The sequence below is a fragment of the Citrus clementina genome, unplaced genomic scaffold (assembly GCF_000493195.1).
Source record: "Citrus clementina cultivar Clemenules unplaced genomic scaffold, Citrus_clementina_v1.0 scaffold_1, whole genome shotgun sequence".
Taxonomy (NCBI): Eukaryota; Viridiplantae; Streptophyta; class Magnoliopsida; order Sapindales; family Rutaceae; genus Citrus; species Citrus x clementina.
In genome coordinates, this window is record NW_006263303.1 from 2,969,472 (window position 1) to 2,997,004 (window position 27,533).

A 27,533-nucleotide genomic window follows, 5' to 3' on the forward strand; every position below is an offset into this window, starting at 1 on the left:
AGCAACTACCTACCAGCCATGAACATTTGATAAGTTTTAGGAGGAGACAGTGGCCTTCGGTTATGGAAGTACTTGTTTTTAATTTATAAAAGAGATTATTCTATTGTCTATTGGGATGTGTTAGATATCTATGGGCATGATGACACCAAGATATCAAACACTGAAAGTAGAGGGCCCTTAAGTGTTGAGGTATCCCTTTCATCTAATTTTAGATGCTATAAATTTATTTTTATTTTTTAAAGATCCGTGACATATTTCACCAAATTCAACACGGATCTCAATGGCTTCACTGACCCTATTGCAGCAGTACCAACTACTAATGAAACGCAAAGAGGGTACTCTTTTTTTTTTTTTTTTTTTTGAGTCTGAAGAATCAAGGGCATCACTTTATTAAAAGTGTTCTCTTCTATTGTTCAATAAAATGAATGAGTCTCGTTGTCGCTTCTCATAGAGCCCTATCAAAGCATCGATCGATTCTTAAAACGAAGTTGTTGTTGGAGAACTTGATGTGGTCCTTTTAAAACAATAATAGCTAGAGGAAAAAAAGAAGTGGCATTCAATTTTACATATGTTATCTTCTAAAAAGATTAAAAGCGATCAGAGTTATGAAAAGAGAATGACTAAACTACAAATCACCTTTTATTACAATTTTTTTTTTTAACGTTCATCTTCTAAGATTTTCGCTCATATTTCTCAATTTACAATTATATATGCTATTGTAAAATTGAAGACACCATAAGAATAAAAAATATATATTCAATGAAAAGCAGCCAGGAGAATGAAAGACGCTATTGTACCGAACAATGTTACATTCTTGACATACCATCAATGGAAAAAAAAAACCTATGTTATGATCAGAAATGAAATTCGTGTGTGCTATTATTCTTGTTAACAATTACGTGACATTATTTTTGGGATTTGTGCAAGAAAACCGTTTGTTGTTGTTTTTTTCTCCCATTCATTTGCTTAGCTTTTATTGCTGAATGATACCTGAACATTGGCGCTCAAATCCAATGGTAACAAAGGGACCCCTACTACCTATGCCTAATGAATGATCTCTTTATCTGTCTCTCTAATTTCTATCCTTCAAATATTCAACTAATTAACATACAAATAACCAACCCAAAAAAAAAGAAAGAAATAATGCAATGTTCACTCCAATAATTCACATGAATTAAACACATTAATCAACAAGAATATTGACAAGTGAAGCAATCATCCTCTTGATCTATTATTTATATGACGCTGAGAGATTATGCTTTTTAGAGAAGATGATGAGTTTAAAGTTTCGATGTTAAATGATAACAGTTACTGCATTAAGTGGATTAATATAAATGTTGGGGGATGACAATATTATAATTGTGTTGAGTTGTGTCGCTCACTCACTCACTTTTATTACAACTAAATGGCAAAACCCAAAAATAAAATTAAAAAAAAAATAGTTTCATTATCTTAGCTAGTGTGGCATTTCCATGATTGGCCACAATTTGATCTTGTATTTTACTAGGCCAGGGCAGGGCTTTAGGGTTAGATATTTATTCATTTATTTATATTATGTTTGAAAAATTCGGCTAGGGTTACTACATTTCCTTTCATTTGCTTCTCATTACCTGCCAGAAAATTAACTTAGGGTTTCATGCCCGAACTAACTCCACTCTCCTTCGCCGCTCGTGCATTACACGATCTAATCAAAACAAATTTTTGTGCTAAAGCATATTTGATCCTAGATAACTTGGCAAAGATACTATTAATTTTATCCCCTCCCCAACAGAGCGTGTAAACGACGCGTGGTGAATAGTGCTCTCAACTATTCATCTCTAGGGTTTCCTTTCTAAATGGATTGTGATAAGAACCGCACCTTCTTGCAACGTGGCAAGCATCCATAGGCTGTTTCCACTTTCTCGCTCTAACTTTAGCTGTTTCTCTCTCTATACCTACACATGTATGTATCTGTTGTTTGTATAAAAAAATAAATAAATTGGAGACATATGAGTTTATGACATGGCATGTCATGGTTATTTGGACAAAAGATAATATAATTCTCTCTGTCTCTCTCTCTCCCCCCCTTCTCTCTCTTTCTTAACGCACACACTCACCTCTCTCTCTCTCTCTAAAGAATCGAGCTTCAAAAGCTAGGGTTTCTCGAAACTTCGCACTCTAATTCTACACAACAAGCTTCGAATCTCGTATCAGTACGCATTTCTTCTTCTTCTCCGTCAAATGCTTTATTTGATGGTGCTGGTTTCATGACCGGCCGTGGAGAATCGGAACCGAGTCGACGTGAGTTTGATTTGACTCCTAGTCAACTCAGTAAAGGTAACTTTTTTACTCCAATTAATCGGTTTTGTTTCCATTTACGCGTTTCTGATTTGTTTCGAGGTGACTCGGATTAGTTTCGTCCGAGCTCCAGCTCGTTTGTTTGAGATATTTTGGTCATTTCACTGTGTTTCGTACGTCAAGTTCAGCCATTGCTTTGTATTTTCTTATCTGGGTTTTGGTTTTTGTTAGTGAATCTATTCACTTCTGCTATATTTTATGTTTTGTTTCGATTGTTTTATCGTATTACAACATGTTAGTGACTGTTCACTGTTTGTGAATTTTGAAACTAAAATAAACCCTAATTATTTCTTTAGGAATTGATGCTAATGATTTTACCATGTAATGAATTTTTTAGAGGTGGTATTGAAGTGGGTTTGTTTTATATCATTTATGTTGAGAGTATTAACACTACTTTTTGTTTTAAGGCACAGTCTATGGATTCATCTTAGAAACCCTAAGTTGGGTTTGTCTTAGCTGTGTTATTTTATTGATTTACTTTCCATCTATAATGACTTGGTTTAGCTACATAGGTTATAGTAATGTAATTAAAGCATGCAATTAGTGACTGCAAACATGTTCACGTTTGATTTCATTGAAAACTAGGGTTTCAAATCTTGTTCCTTTTGAGTATTAAGTGCTTTGTTTATACTAGATGCTATTTTATGTGTCGAATCACTTTACATACTGGCGTTTCAACCTGTTTCCCTTATTGTTGGTTTGTGGTAGACTCAAAACTTTGTTGTTTGATACCTTGCCTTAGATCTTTTTGTGTACTTGATCACTCAAGATGTTTACTATTGCTTTCCATGTGTACTGATATCATCAAACTGTAGCCTACTAACCTATATTAGCATATGGTAATGTTGTAACTAAATAATATTCGGATTTGTGTGCGTAGCAGATTGAATAGGTTCAGGTTGCGCATTAGTTGCTAATAATATGGAGAGAAACATTGTGGGGGAGGAGAATCATCAGGTTGATGACTCGGATCTTGTCTCAAAATCTGTGGGATCATCTGTTAAGATTGACTCGATATCCATAGATCTTGTTAATAATGATGAAGCTAATGCAGGAAAGTGTGAGCATTTTTCTATACGGTAAGCTTTCTCAATTTAATATGACTATGACTCCAAAGTTTTCTTTGCAGTTATGTGTTGTGCATGTGCTGTGCATTAACACTGCAGGCTCAAGCGAATTTCTGTGTCACATCCAGTCGCATGTAGTTTTTGTTTGTGAATTTTTAGTGTGTATGTTTCTGATATACACCTGATGACGAAATATGAGCATGTTATTTTTCAACAATGGAGATTTTTTTTTTTAGTGTAAATAAAAAATTGAGAGACCTAAGCTAATTTGGTGGCAGCAAGGACAGTTGTGAAAATATTCATATTACAGATAAGTTGCTGATTTAATCTGGACAGCTAAGGAGATTACATGTCAGATATAAGTTTGCAATTGTGTAGAGAGTTATTTTGTCAAGTGTTAGTTTTGTGTTTGACATAGAATATTGACTTGAGCATTCACATTGGAAGATTTCCTTACACATTCTCCTTGTTTGAGTGCAGTGGATTTGTGTCTGAAGTTCGGAAGAAAAACTGGAAGTTATGTTGGCCATTTGCTTTAGATGGGAATCATAATAAACCTGAGGAGGAAACACATGCACTTCCTCCCTTACATGTTGCAAAGTTCAGATGGTGGCGTTGCCAAAACTGCTTACAGGAACTGGGTTCTGAAGGTAACACTTATGGTTATGGAAATAGCTGTAATTATTGTAGCAGTACTAGTTTTAAATCCACTGGGACTTGTCCCCATATGTCATCCTTTGGGGATGCTGCAATGCTGCAATCAGCTATTGGGCAAGCTCGAAAACTGAATATTTCTGCTGGAAGAAAATTTGATGCTACTGCTAGTATTGCCACTGACCTGAATGTCAATGACTGCTGTCTTCCATCACACGATGACAAGAATAGAAAGAAATCTGAACCCACTAACACTCCTGCCACAGGTATAGTTTAATACAAGGTTTCATTCCATTATGCTAACTTATTCTCTATGTTGGATTATCTGTTTGAATTTTTTTTCCCCCAGTGGATGAGAGTTGTCCTGAAGATAAGATGAATCATGAAGTTCTTGAATCAGCTGGTGCCCCAACAGCTGTTACTTCTGGGTTAATGACAGGAAGACATCATGCTGTTGAAATAGGTAAAATTATTTGGAATTGCTAATCAAGTATGCTACATAATACTACCAGCTTCTAAACTGAAGCTGGGAGTGTACTTGTTGCTATGATAATAGTTGTGATTTATAAAATAGTATCTCTCAAGACAAATTGCAATGGATTTGTTGCAAATACTGCAAACCTAACTGTGAAAGTCATGAAGCTGCTGAGATGGAGCTTTCTAATGAAAAACTCAAATACATGTTTAAGAATTCCGTTGAAATTTGTCAAACAGGTAAACAACCTTCTGCGGAGGAAAAAAATAAGAAGTTAATGATAGCTTGTGGGCCATCCAGAGTAGTTGGTATGGTTGATGAGGTGCTTGCTGCTGCCAAGGATCTTGCAATTGAACATCCTTCTCATGAACTAGATGAGTGTGATAATGCACCATCTGATAGTGATGAGACATTGTCTGGACATGATCTGCAGGACCATCATCATGATAGCTCAAGTGGTTCACATCGAAGAAAAACCAGAAAAGTGCGTCTGCTGACTGAGTTGTTGGCTGAAAATGGGGATGTAAAAGCTAATCTAACCAGGACTGAAAGTTCTCCCTCCAATTCTGTTCCTGGTTCGTCTGCAGGGATAGATATACTCTCTGATCCCCAGGGGGCTGCCCAAGGAAATTCTATTAGGCCTTTGGATCAAAATAAGAAAAGGAAGTTCCCTCATGATGAAGAACCGGATCCCTTAGAAAAAAGCTCCCCGAATAATTTCCATAGAAAAAATAGTACCTGCACTGAAAGTGCAGAAACCATTGGTGCACTGGCAAGTTTGGATACAAAAGAAGATGCTGATATAGACCTACATATTGGTGTAAACAGCCGTTTGAACAAATTCAGGTTTGATAGAAGTCCTATAGGTAAGAAGAGAAATAAGAGCCTGGTTGCTGATGAATTTTTGTCCTTAGCACCGTCCGGAGGAAATATGCTAGAAGATATGCAAGATAGAACTGGAGATTCTAACAACGACAGTCCTTCTGATTCTTTCTTGTTGGAATCGGCACAAACTGCATTTATAAGCAGGGGAATGTATCCTTTTGCTTTGCCTCCTCAGAAGTCAGAGAGAAGTTCTAGTGTGTGCAAGAAGAAAAGCAAGACGACCCAATTTGATGAATGGCAGGCTCCTCTAATCCCTTGGAGTAGTGACATGCTGAAAGAAGGTCCAGCAAGAAGAAAAGATGTAGAGATCAAGCAGATGCATTCAACAATTTCTCCGTTTCAATCATCACAAGATGCCACCACTGGAAAAGGGCTGCAACTTTCTCTAAATAGCTGCTTCACCACACAAGGATATGAAAGCAAATATTTTTCTCCACTAGAACACAGTCAGTTTCCTTGGCAAGGGGGTAGTTCAAAAGAAAATGGGGTCATGGGAAAAGATATCCAGACAAACTGTGTAGGGGATTCCGATTATCATTCTAAATCAGAATCAGTTTCATTTCTTCGAAAGGGAGTACATTGTGATCTCAGTAGGGAAAATTATAGAATGTCTTTCCTAAATGAAAAGCAGAAGTTCACTCCTCAGGTGGATGCTGGGGGTCGTTCTCTGATGCAGCCAATGGTATGAGCTATCCTTGTCTTTTTGGTGCTGCTGTATTGAGTTTCTGTTATATTTCTGTTTAGCATCTTAGTTGAAGGAGAATTGCTTCATTTTTTTTTAAGTTTTATTTAGCTCACCTTTAGCCTTTTTTGATATTATGTTGTTGTATAGTGATCAGTCCCTGCTCTATATATTATTAATGCTGGGGGAGTTTTTGTCTTATGTTTCTTTATTGAATAGTTCATTGGAAATGATGCGTACAAGGTCTTGTTGAGTGCAAACCAAACCCAAACTTTGGATCAGCAAAATTTTCCCAGTTATGAACCAAAAAAAATACATCACTGCCTCAACATTTAGTGGTTTGGCACTGTAAAATGTTTATGGAGTCCCTTTTGAGCTTTGTGTCAGCAAATTTTGCCCATCTATTTTTGGTTGCCCTTCTGGATTTTTCTGTTGTCTCTGTGAATATGACATGTCAGTGCTTTTGGTACACTTTGTTCTGAGACAATGATAACTACTATTTGCAGGATTTTTGCAGTAGAGGTAACAAAGGGAAATCTACAGAAATGAATGAACATTCAGCTTTGACTATGAAACCTAGTGATCAACAAGCTGATAAAGTGTCTGAACAGGGAGTTCCAGACGACATACCTATGGAAATTGTTGAACTGATGGCAAAGAATCAGTATGAGAGGTGTCTACCTGATGTTGAAAATGAAAAAATGCTAGAAACTACCATCAACCACAGTAATGCTCCGATTTATGCAAAAGAGAAGTTGAGTTTTTTGTCCAATGAGACTCCTGAAAAACCAAAACCTCTAGCTAAAATTGGTAGAAATGGCAAGATTGCAAGACCTGAAAATGGTGGAACTAGGAAACGAAAGTCAGTTGATTGCCTCCCTCATATTGGTAGAAAACATTTTAACGTGAGCCCATTGGAACAAACTCATTGCCCTTCAGGATTTATGCCATTTGCTCATTGTCAAGGAAAACTACCAAATGGAATCAAATTTTCTGATACAAGTTCCAGCAAACATCGTATTTCTCAAAATTGCCAATGGATTGGGAATATATTGGGGCACAGGACCTCTCAGACTAATTTGCAGACATTGGGAGGTTGTAACTCATGCCAGAATGTTCCACAACAGGGTAAAGAAACTGCTCATCTTTGGTCATCCATGATCCCGCCCTTTATATATGATATTCATCAAAAGCATGCCAGTCAATCTACAAATGCAGACATGCTTTCTCATTGTCCTAGTCTGCACAAGGGTAATGTGGATGGGAATCATGATCTGAACTTTTGGAACATTGATGTCACCAATATTGAAAAGCATAGTAGGACCTTCGACTCTGAATCTCTCAGCAGGCCACATGCAGAGTATCCATTTGCTTGCAAACATAGCAGATCAAGGCCTCTAGATGTGTATTCTAATGAAACCATTCCAGCTATGCATCTACTTAGCCTCATGGATGCACAATTGCCGTCTGGTGCACCAATTGGCATTGATGGGAACCGTAAGTTCCTCAAGAGATCTTCCCTTCCTCATGATCATCATTCTAAGGACTTCTCTGGCCTGTCATCTGGAGCATATAACACCACCAGTACCATGAAGCCTACACAATATGATTATTATGGTAAAAATCACCTTTCACAGAGCTCTCCTGAATGTTTTCCTGCTATTCAAACAGTTGGTGCTTCTGGGTTTTCATTTCAACATGATAAAGTTGTCAAGAAGATTACTGGTTCTACAGGTCAAGCATCCCTGAGGTGCCAGGAGAGAGACAAGGCAAAAGCCTCAGATTCACCTTCACAAAATAAAGACAACAGATCTCATCAACCGGTGTTTATAACTGGTGTTTCAGGCAGAGGTCTAGGAAATATTCCTGTACCTAACATGCAGAAAATTTTCGTTGGCACTTCAGATCCTGCGGTGTTCCCTTTGACATTCCATGAGATTGAAAATGCAACAAAACATAAGCTGGAGTCCTGCAATACTACTAGCACTGTTTTGCCTCCGAAAAGCAGCTCCAAGACTGAAATATGCAGTGTTAATAGAAACCCTGCCGATTTTAGCATGCCAGAAGATGAGAATATTTACATGATCAGAGGTGAAGACCTAAAATATAGAAAGTCAGTTTTCTCTGAGAATAGACCTGGCTTAATCAAATTGGATGGACGCAAGCGACAAAAGAAGCTAACTGCTATGAAAGGTTAAAAATTCACCTCTTTACTCAACTGATGATTATAGAACTCATCCTTCCAAATTATTCACAAAGCCTTTTTCTTGCAAGACACTCAGGATTTTATATATTTTTATGTCAGCAGGTAAAGTTTGAGATTTCATTTCGACTGAGAAGGGTGCTGAAACACCATGTAGCTAATAGCATTATGCCGTGTGCAAGCTGATAATTTTATGGGGAGTATTCAATTTCAATCATAATGGGCAGTTTTAATGTCCAAACCAATCTTCGAAAGATGTGCTGGGAGCAGGGTGAGGCCTGTATATACTTCCATACACCTTGACATTCCAGAATATAGTTAAATGTGTGTAATTTTGTTTTGGTGTTGTATCTTGATTTACTACCGCACAAGGCTTGTTTTGTTACTGCAAATGTTCTGTGCTTCAGTTCCATCCCTGAGCAGGAAGGGGGAATGGGAAAACAAAAGCACGGGGCATCGGCTGATATTTATATGCAGATGCTTGTGTTTCAATTTCCATCAATAAACTTGGAGTTGATAATAACTTTATGTTACAGACTTATAAGAAACAAGAGCTTAGGGCAGAATGAGATTCTGTAGCTGAAATAAGACTGCCTCGGTTATCTTTTTTAATTATTTATTTTTTCATTATAAAAGTACAAAGAGGGCAAAAAAAAAAAAAAAGAGGTCTCATGGTTTATTTAATGTGATTTTCCTTTGATGAAAGTTTTTTTATTGTGCACCAATATGCAGAGAATACTGCTTCGATGTCTCTCTGGGATTTTTCTGCCGGATTTATTTATTTATTTATTTTTTATCCTGGAAAATTTGTTTGATGTCAATGGATTGTCCTTAAAAGAAAACCCAGATCGGATCCTACTCAATATCAATTGAATTTCATTCTTAATGGGATTAAATGGTGTTCAATTGATTGCCTAAATGAATATGGAAATGACACTGCTGCTAAATTCCTAAACCAATGGGGGACCATTGATTAATTCTTTTTTCAGGTTTTTTTTTTTTTTTGTGGCTTAAAAGACAATGATTATTTCATTAGAAATTCGAAGGGGCGATCAAATGCCAATGTCAATTTACGTGTATGAAAATGTTTTATCCATGTTTTGATGATGAAACCCGGTTAAAAATATTAAAAGATACCTTTTAGGAAATGTATTATAGATGTTTTGGCAAGCGTAGCTGTCTTGAATGTTTTATACAAAATTAACATATACACATATATATTCTCTCGCAAAAATATCATTAGTTGACAAAAAAAATACATATTTTAATAAATTAATAGATAAAAAAAAATACAGTCTTCAATTTATTAAAATCTATATTTATTTTGTATTTTACTGTACATCTCCTCACTTTAAGAAAGTGAAGATAACCTCACTAGAAAAAAAAATAATACGTCACTAATAATAATAATAATCATCATCATCATCTAATGAGGACATCATTATTTTAACAAAATGAGTATGTCACTAACAGATAAAAAAACAGTCTTTAATATATTAAAATTTATACTTTTTGTATTTTAGTATGCATCATCACTTTAACAAAGTGTGGATAGCCTCATTAGAGAATATATATATATATATATTTCCAATCATGGATTCCTAACCATATTAAAATAAGAGATAAGCGAAAAAGATAAGGAGATTAAAAAAATATAAATTTTAATGAGTAATGATATAGCCACAAACTCTTGTACAAATTTATTTTGTACAAACTGATGTAACATGATAAGATTGGTTGAATTAAATATCACTTGGCCCACATGATTTGTTTTTACTATTTTATATTTTCATTCACCAATGAATTAATGCCACGTCAGTTTGTTCAAAATAAGTTTGTACAAGAGTTTGTGGCTGTATCATTACTCAATTTTAATACACTACAAGAAAAAATATATTATATTGAAGTTTATATTTATTTTGCCTTTTTAAATTATTCTTGATTTTAATATGATTAGGGATTTTGCATTAGAACACACACACACATATATAGAAATGATCCAATATACAATCCTATACTTTGTTAAAATTTGAAAAAAAGTTATTAAATCACGTGATTTTGTAGTATAATAATATTAAATTAATCATATGATTTAAAAGCTTTTCTAAAGTTTCAGGATCAAGTCAGCACTATATACATAAATATTCTATTTTTGAAGATGCGGTTTTGTGACGCAAATCGACGTAGACTGATTTTTCTGATACTCATTTCATCAGCGGATTTGAACCGTATGTACACAAATTTGTTCTCATTATCACGGTTGGTTAATGGCTAATGGAGCATATATATAAAGTTGAAGTACAGACATTTGTATTTAAGAATAAAAAATAAATAAAAAATGAACAGAGGTAGGTAGTCACTGATGATAAAGATATACAAAGTTCAAGAATCAAAATATATACCGTCCAGTTGCTACAAAGTCAGATGCATGCTCTCTCTCTTCTCTCTCTCTCTATGTGTCCAATTGGCCCATGGTTTGGTGCTTTCTACACTTGTTTCCACCATGCATTTACTTGTAAAATCTCTCTCGACTGTTGTTTCACGAATTGCAGCACTTGATTGTGGAAAAAAAAAGGGCTTTATTATTACTTTTTATATTTAATTAGATTGAAATATGTTCCAAACTTTTATGACAAAATGAAGGGAGTCTGCTGTTTCTCTCTATCAGCTGGATGAAAGCACAGTATTAAGTTGATCAGTTGAATGTGAGTAAAACACTATTAATTAACCAAAACCCTAGGGTTACAAGAGCTTCGGATAAATTTCAAATAAAATCCTTTCCTAAAATTATTCTTGTTCTTTTTTTGTATGGGTTTTCTCTCTACATATTTTCTGTAATTTCATTTTATGAAAAGTAAACTGTTAAGTGGCTGCATGCCTGATCTCATAAAGAAGAATCCTCATGACATTTTCGTATACCTCCTCGTTATTCTAAATAAACTTATTCATTAAATCCGGCCTCCCACCCACCATAAATTAAAATTAAGTTTCGTTTGATCATCATGATATATATTTTCGATGCTCAATCAAATGCACTAAAGCTTTACACGTTATAACGACAATCTTCTGTATATTCGTTTGAACTGATGATTGAAAAGAAAGTATATATATAGACAATTATAACGTACGGAGTCTTCTTGTCTTTGAATTTTTGCATCAATTATAACAAATTCATGTCATGCTGATCCATTTGTATAAAATATTTAATTTAATTTGCATCTTCATTTGTGATGTTTCTTTATATGCTCATGTCTTTATTTTTGTCTTCTGCAGGAGCAGTGTTCTTAAATATGAATACCAATCTGCAGGCTTACTCGTCACATGGATCCCATTTACATTGGCGTGTATTTATTTGTTCATTGCATCAGTATGGCTATTAATTATATTATCCACTTATTGTTGTAACATCTGAAATCAACTGAAATACGTAATAAGAGCAAAAATTTCGTGAATGGCTAAAATCATTTCCCCAAATCATGTTCCAGAGATGACGTGAAAATTTGTTTTTTTGTGGATAACTGTTGATCGATGTGTATGGGTCATCTCAGATCAGTGATGAGATGAACAATTGATTTATTATTATAAATTATAAACATTTCTGTTCTTTCTCTTTCAGTAAGCATAAGCTATGTTGACATATGTTGATATTATTCCGACAACAAAACAAATAATGCGTTTCATTCATATCTTTATTATATATATATATATTGATATATTAAGACGATTAGATATGTTTATAATTAAAGATTTCGAAGTAATGTAAGATGAATCTTTTACTACATAAAAAGAACTATGATTTTTCTTGTTGCGTTGATTTAACTGACTTTTCTTTTCTTTTTTTAACTTTTTTCAAAGAAATAAAATAAACAAACGACATATGATAGATGAAACTTTTTATCATGTCAAATAATAAAAGTAACCACGTCAAATCTGCATATTTATCAAACAATACTAGTCATTGGGGATTGTGAAAACCTGCAGACTCTGGCCTCAGTATAGACCAAACCAGGCTTGCAAAAGTACCCTTTGCTTGGGCTACAATGTCTATCTTCTGAACAAATACACTGCCCCTCCAAGGCACATCCATCGAATTTAGCAGCTTCGGTTCCAAACAATATCTCATCAGACCATTCGCTGGAGAACATATTTTGTGGATCCATTTGATTCTTCGCAGCAAGAAACCTGCTAAAGTTTGCATACTTTTGCTGCACATTCAGGAATGCCAATTTCCTATTCTTAGCCCAATGTGGCCTTGCCCCATACTTGAAGAATGCCATTTGCTCAACTTCTTCCCACACATCTTGATTCAATCTTGGGGTTGAAGCGTCATCGGCCCGATAATAGTTATAATCAACAACTATTGAATCCTCAGATTGCCCTAGATATGCACTTGAAGCTTTGATGAAACGTATCAAGAACCCATTGTAACTATCAACCCCGCAAAAATTTTCCGGTTTAAGGTCTCTCAGCTTCTTTACGTCTCTGATGAAATCTTTAAACTTGTTAGCAGGAAATATTGCAGTTGTTTCGTAAAAGAAGAGGCCATTGATTCTGGGATCCCAAGCACAAGAGGTGTCAACTCTTCTTGAGTATAAACAAGCACCTGAAGTTTGCAATTTTCCTTGGCGACCCACTATAGGATAGCCTGTGAAGATTAGAGCATTGTTCTTGAATCCATTTGCTATTAGTTTCTTGAACCCCAGAACCGTAGCTGCTAGTGTGCACTTGCCATTTCCATTTTTGGCTGTCTCCAATGCTTTCTCTGCATTTTCATAATCAAATTAACAGCCAGCACATACACTATATATCAACTTTAATTAAGAGTTCTCCAGTACATTCACACATTTTAAAATGTAGGTCCCTTATAAATGGCCAAATTGATCTATCCTTAAATCTAAATTATAAAATATACATACAAATGCAAAATTTTAATATTAATTTAAACATAAAATAGGTGCACCGCATTATTATCTGTGCACCTATTCAATAAAATTTGGACACTTATACATGCACTTTAGAAATAGATCAATCATGAAACTAAGAAAAAAGAATTTTAGGTCACATGGTTTGACTTGATTAGGTAGTATTATTGAGACAATCTCATGTAATATAAGCTATTACTTGTGACAGACGTTCCATATCATCTATATATGTGCTCATTTGATAAAATTTGAAGCTTACATATATATTTAAAAAGCGACTAATCATAGGGTAACTAAATTGAATGGTTCAATTTAGACCATCAGACTCTCTTGTACACTGTAAGATATTAAACAGAAGATGAATACTGGAACTTACCTGCAGCCCTAGTTGATTTGGAGATCAAAATAGAAGTGTCTTGAAAGCCAATGAAGTCATTTACTCCATCACCACGTGTATTTAAAGTAACTCTGTCGTCATATCTGTAAACAGCTGTACGTCTAGATGGGTACCACGTGATGTCCCCAAATTCATGTTTCTTTGCATGGTCCATGAATATATCTTCAATGTGAGCATCATCTGTGAAATTAAATGTTATGCCTCTTTTGAATCCCGGTTCCAGTGAGAGCTTTACCTGTAATTTGTTTCACATGCATATTTATTCAATCAATAAATCCACTAGGCAGTATTAATCATAACCATGTTCATTTGATTCCTTTTTTTTTTTTTTTTTTTTAACTTGGAAGCAAAGGTGTGTTTTTTAAAAAGCAAACTTTGAACACATGACATTGACTTTCGAAAAAAAGAAAAAGTATATTTGTAATTGTGGACATTGGTTGATTCCACTTTTAGAATGGTAATTAATTATCCTTTTGCCGGGTTATGCCTCATTTTGATTATTTACTCCCCATATTTTAAACATAATTTGGAAGGTAGGGATACTCCTATTATTAGTTACTTTTTTAAGTGGAAAAAAATAAAAATAAAAATCCTAACATTCAATGAGAAATGATAAACATTTTGATCATTGCTCACTGTTTTTTATTTTTAAAAATAACATTTAAATGGTAGAAGGACGGACAAAATATTTAACATTATTTAAAAAATAGAGGACAATATTGTATAAAAAAATTAATTCATTAAATGATAATTTATCCCTTTATAAAGCACTATAATTATCTATACAATCCATAAAAACAGTATATTATAGTATCATCGTTAAATCCAAAACATAACACAACAAAAAATTTATAAAAAAAATAATAACTGACCTTAGAGATGACACCTAACAACCCCAACGAAACTTTTGCTGCATCAAGAAGAGGATCGTTAGCTTCAATTCTGATAATCTTGGCATACCCTTCGCTTTCTTTCGCCGGAACAACAAGACTCAGCCCAATAACGTGATCATAAACAGCCCCTCCTTTTCCCCACCACGAGCTTCCATGTGCCCCCGTACTTATCACTCCTCCAACGCTCACACCTTCCCAGTACGGCGCTGCCACTATGCTTAAATTCTCTTCTTCCACTCTATCAATCAATTGCCGCAACGGCACGCCGGCGTCTGCAGTCACGGCCAAATTGGCCACATCGATGTCAATATTGGAATCAAGCTTAGCTGTGCTTATGAGTAACGTGCTTTGTGACTGCGAACAAGGGCAGGCCAGTTTTGGTATTGTGTGCGAGAATTTGCTTACTGTTTTAACCTTAAGCTTGTTTTTATGTGCATGCGCCACGGCCAAACGGAGCTCTTCTTCGGTTGTTGGGTACGTTACATTTGAAACATGGCAATCTTTTCTGTCACCCCATGCACCGTACGCGTTTTTAAGGATGCAGCCGCCGGTTTGGTTGCATTGAACCGGCGGGGGCGGCGGCATGGCCTCGATCGTTGATAGTGAGCCCCATGTGATCACTACGTGCACGACGCCTATGAGGTTCCAGAAATAATTCATCTAGATATCTTTTGCTTTGGACTGTACGTGTTGGTTGTTGAGTTAGATGAATGGAAATTTATGAGACCATGTGTGAAGGCGGTAATGCTTTGAAGCCAAAAATGAGAGTTGCTTTGAACTCTAGAACAAGCTATTGGGGGCCTTGCGAACGACAATAATATTTATTTATTTATTTATTTATGATAGTTATGTGTCATGATTGTTGATTTTTAGTGAATGTTTGTTCACATTGTAAAAGATTTACTTATACAAAATCAAATAAGTGGCCGAAACGAGTGGTGGGTTTAGAGAATTACATGCAACTCTTGTTTAATGTTGGGGCGGCGATAAAAAAGATTTGAACCAAAATTTCAGAGATCTGCAAAACGAAGCCAGCTAATGGTATCAATATCTCTAACATATCATGATTCTCAATATAATCAAGCCAGCTAATTATACCAATTCATTGTCAAAAGAGTTCTTTATTTGACTTTCAATCAATTAACATAATATATAACAGCAGAGATACGCAAAAGCAATTTCTGTAATCAAAATTTTTGTATTAAATGGCAGATTATACACAAACATATATATAGTTATTGTTCTTTATAATTTGAATTTTCTATGATTTTATTTGGATTTTCTGCTGTCGTCGGTGCCTCCGAAAAAGACTCATTAGATCCTTACCATACAGAAATACAAAAAGTTCTAGGTGACAACATTACCACCATGTGTTAGCACGTAATGTTACCAAATTACATTCCACCACTTACATATTTATAGATCATTAATTTTAGAATAATGCAATTGAGTGGCCATTATGATACCACATGAGACCTTTTCAATACCAATATGTTAATGTGATGCTTTCACCAATAATTAAAAAAAAAAGTTACAATTTATATTATACAAAAACAAAAATGACATTAAACAACAAAGAGGTTTTCGATCCTGCCATTCGATTTTTAAAATGTTAAGAAAAATTAAATAAATTTTAAATGATAGCACATTTGAAAGGTCGGAGCACAGCATAGGCTCAAGACGAGGTCCGTGTTGCTTTGAGCAGATATTGTTATTGAATATGATGGATTATGCCTGATGCATGCAAGAATCAATGAAAATGACCCAAAAACATAATACATTGAGAAATTATCATACATAGAAATAACATTTTATTCTTAGTAGATAATTTATTTGAAGCACTATAATATGGACAAGAGTAATGATACAAATAATATTGTATAAATTGATGTGACATATTATCATTGGTTGAATTAAATACACGATAGAATTCACGTGATTTATTAATATATTTTTTTAAGAAGTTAAATTTCAAAAACCAATAAATTTTTTTTAAAATTTTGGAATGACATTAAAATCTTTAATTAAACAAATAAAATAATGTATGAATAACATAACAAACTTCTTAATGATATTATAATCAAGCAATAATATTTTGTAAATTTTGAAGCGGTCCAACAAGCTTGTTATTAAGCACGGCGCGACACAAAGTTAAAAATGTTTTTAGGTCAATATAACCAAATTATTTTAATATTTTCATCTAAATTTTGGTGTGGTGATTCTCATTTATTGGATAGTCAAATTATTTTTCTTGTAAAAATGATTAAGATTAAGATGATATTTATAAAATGTATCAAATGTTTATCATTATTAGCAAGAGTAGTTATTTTCTTTTCTCCTAGGCAACTTAAATGGTTGTCTAGGGCCCCGCTACTAATGAATATCCCTAATGTACGATAAACTCATTTTTTAAAAATTAAAACAATGAAAATGAATTCCTAAATTTAGATGATTAAGATTAAGATAATATTTATAAAATGTATCAAATGTTTATCATTATTAGCAAGAAGTTGCTATTTTCTCCTAGGCAACTTAAATGGTTGTATAAGGCCCCGCTACTGATGAATGTCCCTAATGTATGATAAACTCATTTTTTTAAAATTAAAACAATGAAAATGAATTCTTAAATTTAGAGTCAACTCAATTATTATTTTATATTCATTTATTGTATTATTGCATTACAACTATTTTTCCCTAAATGAACTATCCATTTCCTACAAAAATACCTATTTAACATTATAATTCATTGTTTTACTCCAAAAATATCTCAAATTAAAGTTAAAATTAATATTCTTGATCCCACAAAATCTCTATCTACTGTAAATTAATACGTTACAATTAAAACTTTATATATTTCTTTTGAACCTCTAACTTATTCGTTAATAAGTTTACTCCGAAAACAAAAGCACCATACACGTTCAACGCTTTTTTGTGCTTTTGGGGGGGGATCTACATTAATGGTTTTCTCTACTCACTACTTACCGGCCAAAAAAAAAAAATTATTTCTCTACTATTCATGATTGGTGGTAATTAAAGTCAAGGTTAATTTTAGGTTTTATTTTTCTCCGTCAATTGTTTAATTTATTCTTATTTTAAAAAAAAATCAAGTATTCGTAGGTTGTTATCTCTTAATTTTTTAACATGATGGAGTTTTAAATACTCTATTTCAAAAAAAAAAATTAAACAGATTAACTATAGTATCGATTAAGATATATTAGTGAAATTCATAATATAAAAGTTATACATATAAAAAAGTTAGAAAAAATTATTTAAAATTAAAAATTTATTATGAAATTAATACATATATTTTTCACCAAATTTTTAAGAAGGTTTAACCTAAAATAATTTGCCCTAAGGCCCGCCTAAATTTGATTGAACTGCCCCTGTCTGTTAGCTGCAAGTGGACCAACAAAAATAATGCAATTGGGTCTCATCACTTCATCGTATGGTCCATCTCACTTTTTTTTTTTTTTTTTTGTAAGAGTAAAGCTTCTAACACTTATTTAAAACTCCTATTTTGATTTTTAAAAAAAAAGGTTACAGGAAAACACGAAAGATTATAATAAAATTTAATTAAATATTAATTTTTTATAATAAGATAAGAGGATTGATGATTTGCAAGTATAAATTTTTTTTAAATTTAATTAAACTCATATTTATCTTATTATATTAAAAAAATTCTTATTCATTCCGTTTGTGTAATTTCTCTAGCAATAGAATTATGATTACAAAGGTGAGGTCTTATAAGAATTTTAAATGGGTGTGGAAAGCACTTCTCTTCTTATTAATTCGGCCGATTATGAGTCATCATCTTCTTCTCGGGCCCATCAGGCGTCTCCAGTCAGGCTCAGGCAGTCACCGAAATCCTACAAGGCTACAACGATTTGCCCTGCGAATGTCGAACCCCACCACAGGTGAGTCTGTTACGCAACGACAGTTTCTTCAGAGTTCAGACCCACTCCTTTCAATTTTCAAATTTAAATGTCATTGGTGACTTTCATACATTAATAATCTTTTTTCTTGTAAATTGGACCTAGAGCAATAATTTGCTTTTTTTTTTGATTTAATGGTGATAATTATGAAGCATGTACTAAAAAGTAATAGAAATTATTATTCATATATCATAAATTACTTTATTATTAAAAATACTATAATATTTTAAGAGTGTATTAATCATTCACTTAAGTTGACAAAAATTACTTACCGACCACTAATTCATCAGCTACCATTTATAAGTAGTGATATCATAAGAATAATTTTATCTTTTTAAGATAGAAGAAACTTCTATAAAAAATAATATATTGTCTGCATAAAAACAACATGTCGTTCCATATAAAACAACATGTCGTCCTATAAATAACTATAAAAACGACACGTCGTTTTTACACTATCATGTCATTTCACTTATGTGAAATTGAAACAAACATAAACTTCTTTCATGAGATAGTGACAATATTTATAAAATGTCCAGATTAATTTAGTTTATAGGAATTCTTTTTTCTGTTGTTTGGAGTTATACTTTATTTTACTTGAAATTCTTATTAAGTTAATGTATTATTATAATATTTTTTTAATAGAGTAAATTTAAAGTATACAAATGATAATTTTTCAAAAAGTAATAATAAGTTTATCAACATAAAAACATAAATAATAACATAACATTTTCTTAATTTTGATAATTTATAAGAGTCCACACAATAATATACGTTCATTAATCATCAACTACGAATCACAGCCGTTCATCTCATCCTGTGTCGTATCTGGTTGTCCGTACTCCTTAAGCGACTTCAGTAACTGGGTCCCTTTCCTCCTCCCTCGAGGAGTACAATTCCCTTGCAACGCCAGCTCAACCGCACGTGCCACCTCCTCCGGCGGTGCTGCCAGCACTGGTTGATCGCCTCCGCCGTAAATCACGGCAAGAACGCTAATCGCATACTCCTTCCCCCTCCCCGCCATCTGCCCCATCATCGTGACCATCACGGGAACCGCGAGCGCATGCGCACGCGTCTCCTCCGCCCCTTCAGCCACCGTGCACATCAGCTCAAGCGCCGCCAACGCTCTCTCCCCCGCGGCCGCGTCCAGTTCCGCCACCACCTCAATAACCGCCCCAACGGCCCCCGCCTCCACCGCAACGCGGCGGTTGCTCTCCGCCAAGCATAGCGCTAGTAGAATTTTCGTCGCCGGTTTTGCCCCAGCTTTGTTTTTCAGATTACCAACCACACCGCGCATCAGCTCTGGCTGGCAAGCTTGATCCGACGGCGGGTTGGGTAAGAGCGAGCGTTCGAGTAAATATAGGGCGGCGAGCCGGTCGGAGTCTGAGCCGGAGCTGAGCTGGAGCTCGGCTAGGAGGAAGAGCTCTTGGAGGCTGGTGAAGGGAATGGGAGGTGGTAAAGGTTTAGGCGGGAGGTCAGGTTCGGGTTTCGGGTCGGTTCGGAACCGTGGGTGGAGTGGGGAAGTTGGGAGAGGGAATTTCCATTGGGTGAAGCTTTGGGAGGTGGACGAAGACGAAGACGAGGATTCTGGTTGATGTGGTGGCGGTGGAGGTGGAGGAGGAGGCGGAGGCGGAGGCGGGGGTTCTTCGGGAGTGAGAGGGAGAGGAGGGGAGTGTGAGTTGGTCGGGCTGAGTACGGATTGAGTGCAGTGGCAAAAGAAGCCACAAGAGAAAAGGGGACGTGGCTGGGTTTTGAGCTTCGGGTGGTGACTTTTCATTTGCTTGCCAGATCATTAAAATTATGGAGGTGAAATCTGAGGAGGAGGAGGATATTGTGCGTTTGAAGGTAGGTTAAGGTTATGCGTATGGGGTGCTCGTGACTCTGAAGATGCTGGTGACTGCAGGGTCCTTCAGTGAGACAGTACTACTGCCACTACAGCAGTTGTTCGTTACAATAATAATTTAAATGGGTTTCATTTTCAATCAATGAAACATGATGTCCCATCCTGCATTCCTCCTCCTGCTGTACCAAGTTGATAATGATGGAGAGGCGATTATAGGCTGGCCACCGAGTAAAATTTACCCGCCGTGACACTGTAACTGTTACTCCAGAATGGCATTAGACTTACATGGCCGGTGGCCCAGTGTCGCAGTCGGGAAGATTGATTGATTGATACTCGCTTTTGAGGCAGCAGCTCATTTTAGTTGTCATGTTTGGCTGTCTGTATTCATAATCCTCTGCTTCAGTTTTTAACTTTTCATTGAATTCATAAGGCTCTTAATTATTTTCGACTCATTGGTAATGGCTAGAATGATAGCATTGTTAGCCGAATTAACAGCATCATCAAATTCAAACCATTGCTTTAACAAGTAGGAACTGGCGGATCTAAAATAAATACTGCTTTTAGTCTTTGCAAAGCCAGATTTACAAGAGATTGAGGAAAAGACCTCTGGATTTAAATATTCCATTCCGAAGCTTGTGACCAAAAAAATTGCCTTTTCGAGTAAAATTGCTACAGTTTAAGATAACTTACAAGTCAGGAGTAAATCATCTGATCTAAATCAATTAAAGACCAACGTATGCCCCAAAAATATAAAAAAGTTAGGGTACAAGGTTTGCTAGTAGTTGCTACAATTGAAACTATCTCACCTCCATTTCTCGCGAAGCTCTTTCTTCTCGGACAAAACCCATGTCACAAAGATCGCCGCAACAAGTGCAACTATTGTAAGGAGAAGTAGGGCATAACTAAAATCCTCTGTGAGTGAATCATAGGTTCTTGAGGGGGCTAGTCGAGTGTAGAAGAGATCCACACCATATGCAAAAACGAGCGTGGTTGATTCCAGCTTGGCAGGCACCGTCAGTATGCCTCGAAGACCTTCCACCTTGAGGGAATGTGTGACATAAGACTGCAGCAGCAATTATGAATCAATATGGATTAACAATCAGTGTTTTGTTGTACCAATCAGCATGTGCAGAATCATGTTATAAGAAGCAAAATTAGCATATCCTTGCAAGCAAAAACCAAACTTCAAAAACTTCCCTACACTTGATGCACGGACAACCGCTTGGTATGTGGTACATTTTCATACATATGATTTGATTCCATTGGATTGGTGCACACACCCCCAATGTACCATACTCTCAATGAAGAATAATTACTAACCTAATTGGGTATTTTCCTAACAAAATAACATGCTGAAGCAAAAAAATATGACGAGCAGGATGACAAACTCAAAAGTAACACAGCCAATCGTAAGCTCCAATTAAACACTCCCCACAGCTTGCAAATGCATCGCAAGGTTCAAGAATTGGTAAACATAGCATACCACAGTTCATTAAAGCAGCAGTGTATTAACTGTCATAACTGCTTCAGAAAAGAATATTGAATCAATAATCTCAAAGAGCTTGATAGTTGATGGGGTAGAACAATATGGCAACTGACCTGAGGAATGATTGGCAATGAATCTGCAAGAGGTATAATTCCTTCTTCTTTCTCAGCTTGAGTAGGGTTAATTGATCGGCGAGGATCCAGGAAACGCTTATCAAGTGCCAGAACCTATAAGATAGTTCAGAAAAGAAACGGAGCATCATTTCAAATATATCTATCAATCTTTGCAAAACAAAATAACAGCAAAAAAGTCTAATTATGTATTGAAAAAACAAAAAAAACCAACAACACAGAAAAATCTGGTTTTGCTAAAAAACTTAACTAACCTGATCACCAATTGTACCAATGAGAAGCTGCTTTGAGGTTATACCCTTGGCAGTTGATGTTACTGCAACTGCTTTCACTGAATGGGTGAAAAAGTAAGTCTGAGACTTAGTAGTAATCTCTGGTCGTGAATATGAAGAAACAGGTGCAGTGAGATTATGCTTCCCAAGAACAAGCTTCAAAACATCTTTGTTTTCCTGTGAGAATACTCAGTTAAAAAAAAGATGAATTCATACAATCAAAGATAACAAAAATGCTATAAGATTAAAGTTCATAGGCATACCGCCCTAGACTGGTCATAAATCTCAGTGACTGACATCTCATATCTGTGGGCTCTAAGATTGAAGTAGTGGTACACAACCCAGTTTTCACTCAAAACCTACACCCCAAAGAAAAAACAATTGAACCAATAAATCGTATACATATGAACAGGTAAATCAGAAAACAGGCAGCGAACTCACAGCATGGACAGGACCCTGTGCCCCATGATGAGTCATACGGTGCAATATTCGACCAGTTATAGTATCTATAAGATATACAACCAGCCATGCCTCGTCTGGATCAGCAGATCCAATATGACCACTGGCTTTTGGAGCAACAGTTGCTACGAAAAGCAAGTTTTTCGATATATATTTATACATTACATCCTGCTCTGATGTAACCTTTGCTTGAGTATGTACAACCTGGAGAACACGAAAATGGCGTTGGCATTTGCACATTTGACAAGAAAACCTTAAAACAAATAAAACAGTTTTAGACAATATACCTCATTCTGCTTTCTTGAAACAGCTGCAATGATCTTTTCTGACTCCATTGGAAATATAATTGACCACAAAACCCTGGTTTCAAAGCAGAAATCATCCAAAACCTCACCAGCGCATTTACTCTTTACTGCATGCCCTTTGATAATGCCATTATCAGCCTCAACAGAGTACCAGTATATATTTGAAAACTCTTGCTGAAAAATACTTATGGCTTCAGATGTTTTCGGGTATAAATGAATCCGCCTGTCATCATCCACCAGTAGGTGTAGACGCTGTTCAGTTGAATCTGTGAACGGCAGTGGCATAACTTGTACTGCCGAATGAACAAGATCGAATGAATTAAGCTCCTTTCCAGTGTAAGTATCGACAAAAGAAAGTATAGCTGGTGCTTTTGAACTAACTCCGCAGCGGCCAACGACAAGAACAGATGGATTCTCATCCATTGCATGATGATGAGGTGTCTGCCACTGATACAGATTCAGCTCAGTTGGAGAATCACATGCTTCTGACTTATGCAACAAGAGAGACCAAACAACCCGTCCATCTCCACTGTGTAAGGCAAAAATTTTCCTAGCTTTAGTGAGCACTATCAGCAACTTTCTAAAACCATTGTGGTCTCGGGTCATTTTGCTCTTCTCAGAACTTTTCAACCTAATAGCTTGTATGGCTGCCACATCCTCAGGGCTTGCAAGCATTAAGGTCCCCTTAAGCTTCAGCATGTGTCCCTTAGAACGACAGAAGAACGTCAAAATCCAAATGCAGAAGGAAATCAAGTCAAAGATATGCATGTTCAATTGGACTGAAGCATGACAGCAGTAAATGTATTATATTTGTTCAATTGGACTGAAGCATGACAGCAGTAAATGTATTATATTTGAAAATTGGACTGAAGCATGACAGCAGTAAGTGTATTATATTTGAAGACAATGATACTGCAAAGCCACTCTTCCAACCAGCTTATGCTTTACCAAGAAGACACATATTGTAGTAAGAATTTTGTCTGCTCCATACTACAATAAATTATGTGATGGCACGGAAATGGTGTACTTATCTTTGAATTGACTGAACAAATTAAAGATCAGATATGAAAACTATTAATTAACAATTTATTTAGAGTAAATGTAATCGGTGCTTCCTTTACCAACATGATCTCAATTTACCATTTCCAGAAACTCATACCTTAAGCCATTCAAAGAGGCTATGCTCCACTTTCGCAACTGATACACCTTCCTTCTCCACGGGGAGCTCTGATGTTGTCACATCTATTATTGAGGCAAGAGCATCTTCCCTATTCCAGACAATCTTACCTTGTTGCACCAGCAAAAGTGAATGATCTTCCATGACAATCAAAGCCCTAAATCCATGAGACCTGTCTGTCCTGAGGTAATTGTTTATGAAGACCTTATGGACAAGCCCTCTTTGGTGATCCATTTCAATGCTTTCTTGAACCAAATTATTGTTCCAGTCCTGACCAGGCTTCACTGTAATGTCAACCTTACTGCCTCCATGTTCAACCACAGCAAATGCTTCTTTACCCTCAGAGAATACAAGAGCATCACTAACAACTGTTTCATGATCAACTTTATGCACAACTTCCAACTTGTCTTCACTGGTCAGTCTTATAAATAGTTTGTAGTTATTGATCTTTACAGTAAACATTCCTGTCAGTGATGAAGGTAATATCTCCACCATCCCCGAAGAATCCTCACCAAGGTTTGATAAGTGTGTTTCTTGAAAGGCAATTTTCCTATTCTTAAAGCTTACTGTTACCAAAATTGACCGCGTGGTATCTAGAGTCACAAGTGTGTCACTTGAAACTAATGCAACATCTCCGACAAAACCACCAGAAAAGGCAGCAGTTTCATGATTCAGCAACTCCCCATTCATAGCATTGATTTGATATGCATGAAACTGAGAAGAACCAGCATATCCTACCACATATATTTGATCACTTTCATCAAGCTGAATTACCTGCTGAACCTCTACACTGCAAAAAGAGAGACCACAATGTATCAATAGCTCTCCGATGTTAAGAAAGTTTGACTAGAAAATAAATTTTTGATAGACAATATTCCAAATTAGACAAACCTTTCAGCTGCAAAATCCCTGGTCCAAAGAATTTCACCATCAATGCTTGAAACAGCATGGAGACACCCTTTACTGGAAACAAGGATCAGACTGTCCTTGTCAACTTTCAAATTTGTCTGCATAATGCAGCTTCAGTTAACCACATATTTAGTCAAAAATTGGCATGAATTGCTATAAAAGTCACAGAGCTGTGTAAATTACCCTGAGGAAGATTCAAGAGAATGAAAGGGAATTTCAAAAAGGGAGGAAATCAAGATAATATGAAAGGTGAAGCAAGACCAGTCCAATATAAGAGCTTTCTGTGATGTGGATAGTATGTAATTTTGTAAATGAAAAAATGATTTCAATTCAAGTTTGGAATTTTTTCTTTAAAAAGAGAGAGAGAGAGAGAGGTTAAAAACAAAACCACAAGCAGAAATTTGAAAGGTGTTCAATGTAGAATATTCCAGTTAATGTAACATGTCACTAGATGTTATTACTCACTGGCACCAATAACAACGGCTTTGAGTGCTTTGAACCCCGAAGAAAAGATTCCCACACCATCTGCCCATCAGGAAGATTCCATGCTCTTAAAGTACTTCCATCCGATGAAAGTGTGATGACATCTGAAAGAATTGAAAGAAACATTCAAGAATACTTCATCAATATATCTCGACTGGCCCCTTCTCTACTTAATGCCAAAAAGGGAAAAATATATGTACATATTCAAGGCTAACGAAATTCAAAAAGGTTAAAAAGGCCAATTACATATGATTATGTTTGTACTATGTAACCGAGTAAAATAAATGGGCACAAGACGGCAATTTCAGTATCATTGTCATTCGAAAAAGAACAAAAACATTTACTATTACGCGGATAATGCCTTATGTTGTCATTAAAAGAAATCCGGCATTAACCGACTAACTATGAGCACAAAAATCAAATTGTATCGACAGTTAATTACCATAAAACAAGAGTAGCAAACATAGATTTATTTTAAGCACATGATAAAAGCAATAATTCCACGTGCCATTACTCACATTTACCCAATGCGATATCAATTCCGTCAACAACATCATTGATCCCAAGAACATGTCTCCAAACTGCACAGCACCAGCCAATCCAATTTCGTTATTGTTAAAACTCAAAAAACACCTCGGTTACAACTCCATTCACGCATCACCAATTAACTCAAATACAATCAGAGGAGGAAAATAAACTAACAAATTTCTCCATGGCGAAGATCGAGCGACGCTATAACGTTCTCTTCAGTGGACACAACCACACGCTTTCTTCCGGTCTTTTGTGTGTGAAACACAGCGTGCTTCACTTTTCCGATGTACTGTTGATGCCTAAATTGATTATTATTGAAAAAAACAAAGAACAAATCAAAACGTCAACGTTTCATCGTTATACGCAATCGTTGAATAAATTTAATAAATAAACGGAGAAGAATTGATAGCTTACCAATCCATGAGACCGACTTGATCTTCGTAAAGCGATAAGCTAGGGATTGTACATGATGATAAAAATAGTAGAGTTAAAATTATGAACCTAATCGCCATGTTTGATGGCAATTGCTAATCTCTCTCTGCGTCTCCAGTGACGAGAGACGGATCTGAGAACACGAGGTGTTTAGTTTGTTATTATTTGAATCTGTAAGAAGAACCTGTGAGTGAACTGTGTTTCCTTTACATCAAAGCCGGCTTCTGGTTAAAAAATTAATAATAATTAAAACTTTAAAAAAAATTAATTCAACTTCTGAGATATTATAATAACCTCCCCTTATGTTTTGATAAACATCACTTATGGTCCAAGTTTCTGCAACGCAACTGAATACAAGCTATTGTTAGTTTGTTAAATAATTTGAATTTTGCTAATGATTCTTGAGAATTTATTCATTTGGGCTTACAAAGGAAACTTTTTTTTTTGTAATGTTAAGAATTCGTTTTTTGGGCTCTTTTTCCTTTTTGATGGAAAATTTTAAGATTTTTGAGTTATTGTTTTACAAAAAAAAGACGCGCACACACACATATATTTAGACTTTTATACTTTAAAAAAAAAAGTGAGCCCAACATTGGTTTATTCATACTATGATAATATGGTAACCTAACATATTTTTGTATGAAACTCGTGTTCGTGCTGTCTATCCTACCACCTAATTTATATATTTTCATGAATGCAACATTCTTTATATGTAGCATTTTATATTCTTTTATAAATGTAGCATTCTTTATGAGTGTAGCGTTCTTTTTGAATTTTCGCTTTTTACAAAATAAGTTATTGTATTATTTCACCGTTCATAACAAAATCAGAAAACTATACATAACAGAAAGAAAATAACAAAAGCATATACAATTAATTGTGATAATTGCGTAACTGTTACACAATTACCATTCCCTAATACTTTTTCCAATTATAAGGAAAAAAAAATTATACTTTTTTTGAATACCTATATAAGAAAAGTATAAATTGTCCCACGTATTTTCATCAAACGTCAACATTATTTCATCAGTCATTATCAATTATAAAACGTATCTTTC

The 27,533-nt window shown here is 35.3% G+C and overlaps 4 protein-coding genes across 5 annotated transcripts; 1 reads left to right on the forward strand and 3 right to left on the reverse strand.

Moving 5' to 3' along the window:
• The first annotated feature begins 2,024 nt into the window (after positions 1-2,024).
• On the forward strand, positions 2,025-8,911 carry LOC18055325 (protein EMBRYONIC FLOWER 1). 2 transcript variants are annotated; one of them, XM_024177545.1, is made up of 7 exons: positions 2,025-2,316; positions 3,218-3,416; positions 3,885-4,324; positions 4,408-4,521; positions 4,773-6,100; positions 6,607-8,293; positions 8,409-8,911. In XM_024177545.1, the coding sequence occupies exons 2-7, from the start codon at positions 3,259-3,261 to the stop codon at positions 8,417-8,419; spliced, it is 3,738 nt and encodes a 1,245-aa protein (XP_024033313.1). In that variant the 5' UTR covers positions 2,025-2,316; positions 3,218-3,258; the 3' UTR covers positions 8,420-8,911. The 2 variants fall into 2 exon arrangements, with proteins under 2 accessions (XP_024033313.1, XP_006450655.1); XM_006450592.2 differs by having other exon boundaries at positions 3,221-3,416.
• Positions 8,912-12,226: 3,315 nt separating this feature from the next.
• Positions 12,227-15,352, reverse strand: LOC18055326 (L-gulonolactone oxidase 3). The gene is made up of 3 exons (XM_006450593.2): positions 14,495-15,352; positions 13,602-13,857; positions 12,227-13,065 (listed from the first exon to the last, which is right to left on the reverse strand). Exons 1-3 carry the CDS (start codon positions 15,173-15,175, stop codon positions 12,245-12,247), a joined length of 1,758 nt encoding a protein of 585 aa, XP_006450656.2. The 5' UTR covers positions 15,176-15,352; the 3' UTR covers positions 12,227-12,244.
• Positions 15,353-19,196: 3,844 nt separating this feature from the next.
• On the reverse strand, positions 19,197-20,716 carry LOC18055327 (U-box domain-containing protein 26). The gene has a single exon (XM_006450594.2). It carries the CDS (start codon positions 20,222-20,224, stop codon positions 19,238-19,240), a length of 987 nt encoding a protein of 328 aa, XP_006450657.1. The 5' UTR covers positions 20,225-20,716; the 3' UTR covers positions 19,197-19,237.
• Positions 20,717-20,990: 274 nt separating this feature from the next.
• Positions 20,991-26,688, reverse strand: LOC18055328 (ER membrane protein complex subunit 1). Its single transcript, XM_006450595.2, has 12 exons — positions 26,458-26,688; positions 26,215-26,342; positions 26,031-26,093; positions 25,495-25,616; positions 25,012-25,127; positions 24,103-24,910; positions 22,926-23,648; positions 22,621-22,842; positions 22,443-22,538; positions 22,162-22,356; positions 21,890-22,003; positions 20,991-21,353 (listed from the first exon to the last, which is right to left on the reverse strand). The coding sequence occupies exons 1-12, from the start codon at positions 26,553-26,555 to the stop codon at positions 21,093-21,095; spliced, it is 2,946 nt and encodes a 981-aa protein (XP_006450658.1). The 5' UTR covers positions 26,556-26,688; the 3' UTR covers positions 20,991-21,092.
• Positions 26,689-27,533: the final 845 nt, after the last annotated feature.

Coding starts and splice junctions, on each gene's coding strand:
- LOC18055325 (XM_024177545.1), top strand. CDS start 3,259: ATGGAGAGAAACATTGTGGGGGAGGAGAATCATCAGGTTGATGACTCG. Junction 3,417..3,884: donor TGTGAGCATTTTTCTATACG/GTAAGCTTTCTC, acceptor GTTTGAGTGCAG/TGGATTTGTGTCTGAAGTTC. Junction 6,101..6,606: donor GTTCTCTGATGCAGCCAATG/GTATGAGCTATC, acceptor TACTATTTGCAG/GATTTTTGCAGTAGAGGTAA.
- LOC18055326 (XM_006450593.2), bottom strand. CDS start 15,175: ATGAATTATTTCTGGAACCTCATAGGCGTCGTGCACGTAGTGATCACA. Junction 13,858..14,494: donor TGTTAGGTGTCATCTCTAAG/GTCAGTTATTAT, acceptor AACAAATTACAG/GTAAAGCTCTCACTGGAACC. Junction 13,066..13,601: donor CAAATCAACTAGGGCTGCAG/GTAAGTTCCAGT, acceptor ATGAAAATGCAG/AGAAAGCATTGGAGACAGCC.
- LOC18055327 (XM_006450594.2), bottom strand. CDS start 20,224: ATGAAAAGTCACCACCCGAAGCTCAAAACCCAGCCACGTCCCCTTTTC.
- LOC18055328 (XM_006450595.2), bottom strand. CDS start 26,555: ATGGCGATTAGGTTCATAATTTTAACTCTACTATTTTTATCATCATGT. Junction 24,911..25,011: donor AGGGATTTTGCAGCTGAAAG/GTTTGTCTAATT, acceptor CTCTTTTTGCAG/TGTAGAGGTTCAGCAGGTAA. Junction 22,004..22,161: donor TTGGTACAATTGGTGATCAG/GTTAGTTAAGTT, acceptor ACTATCTTATAG/GTTCTGGCACTTGATAAGCG.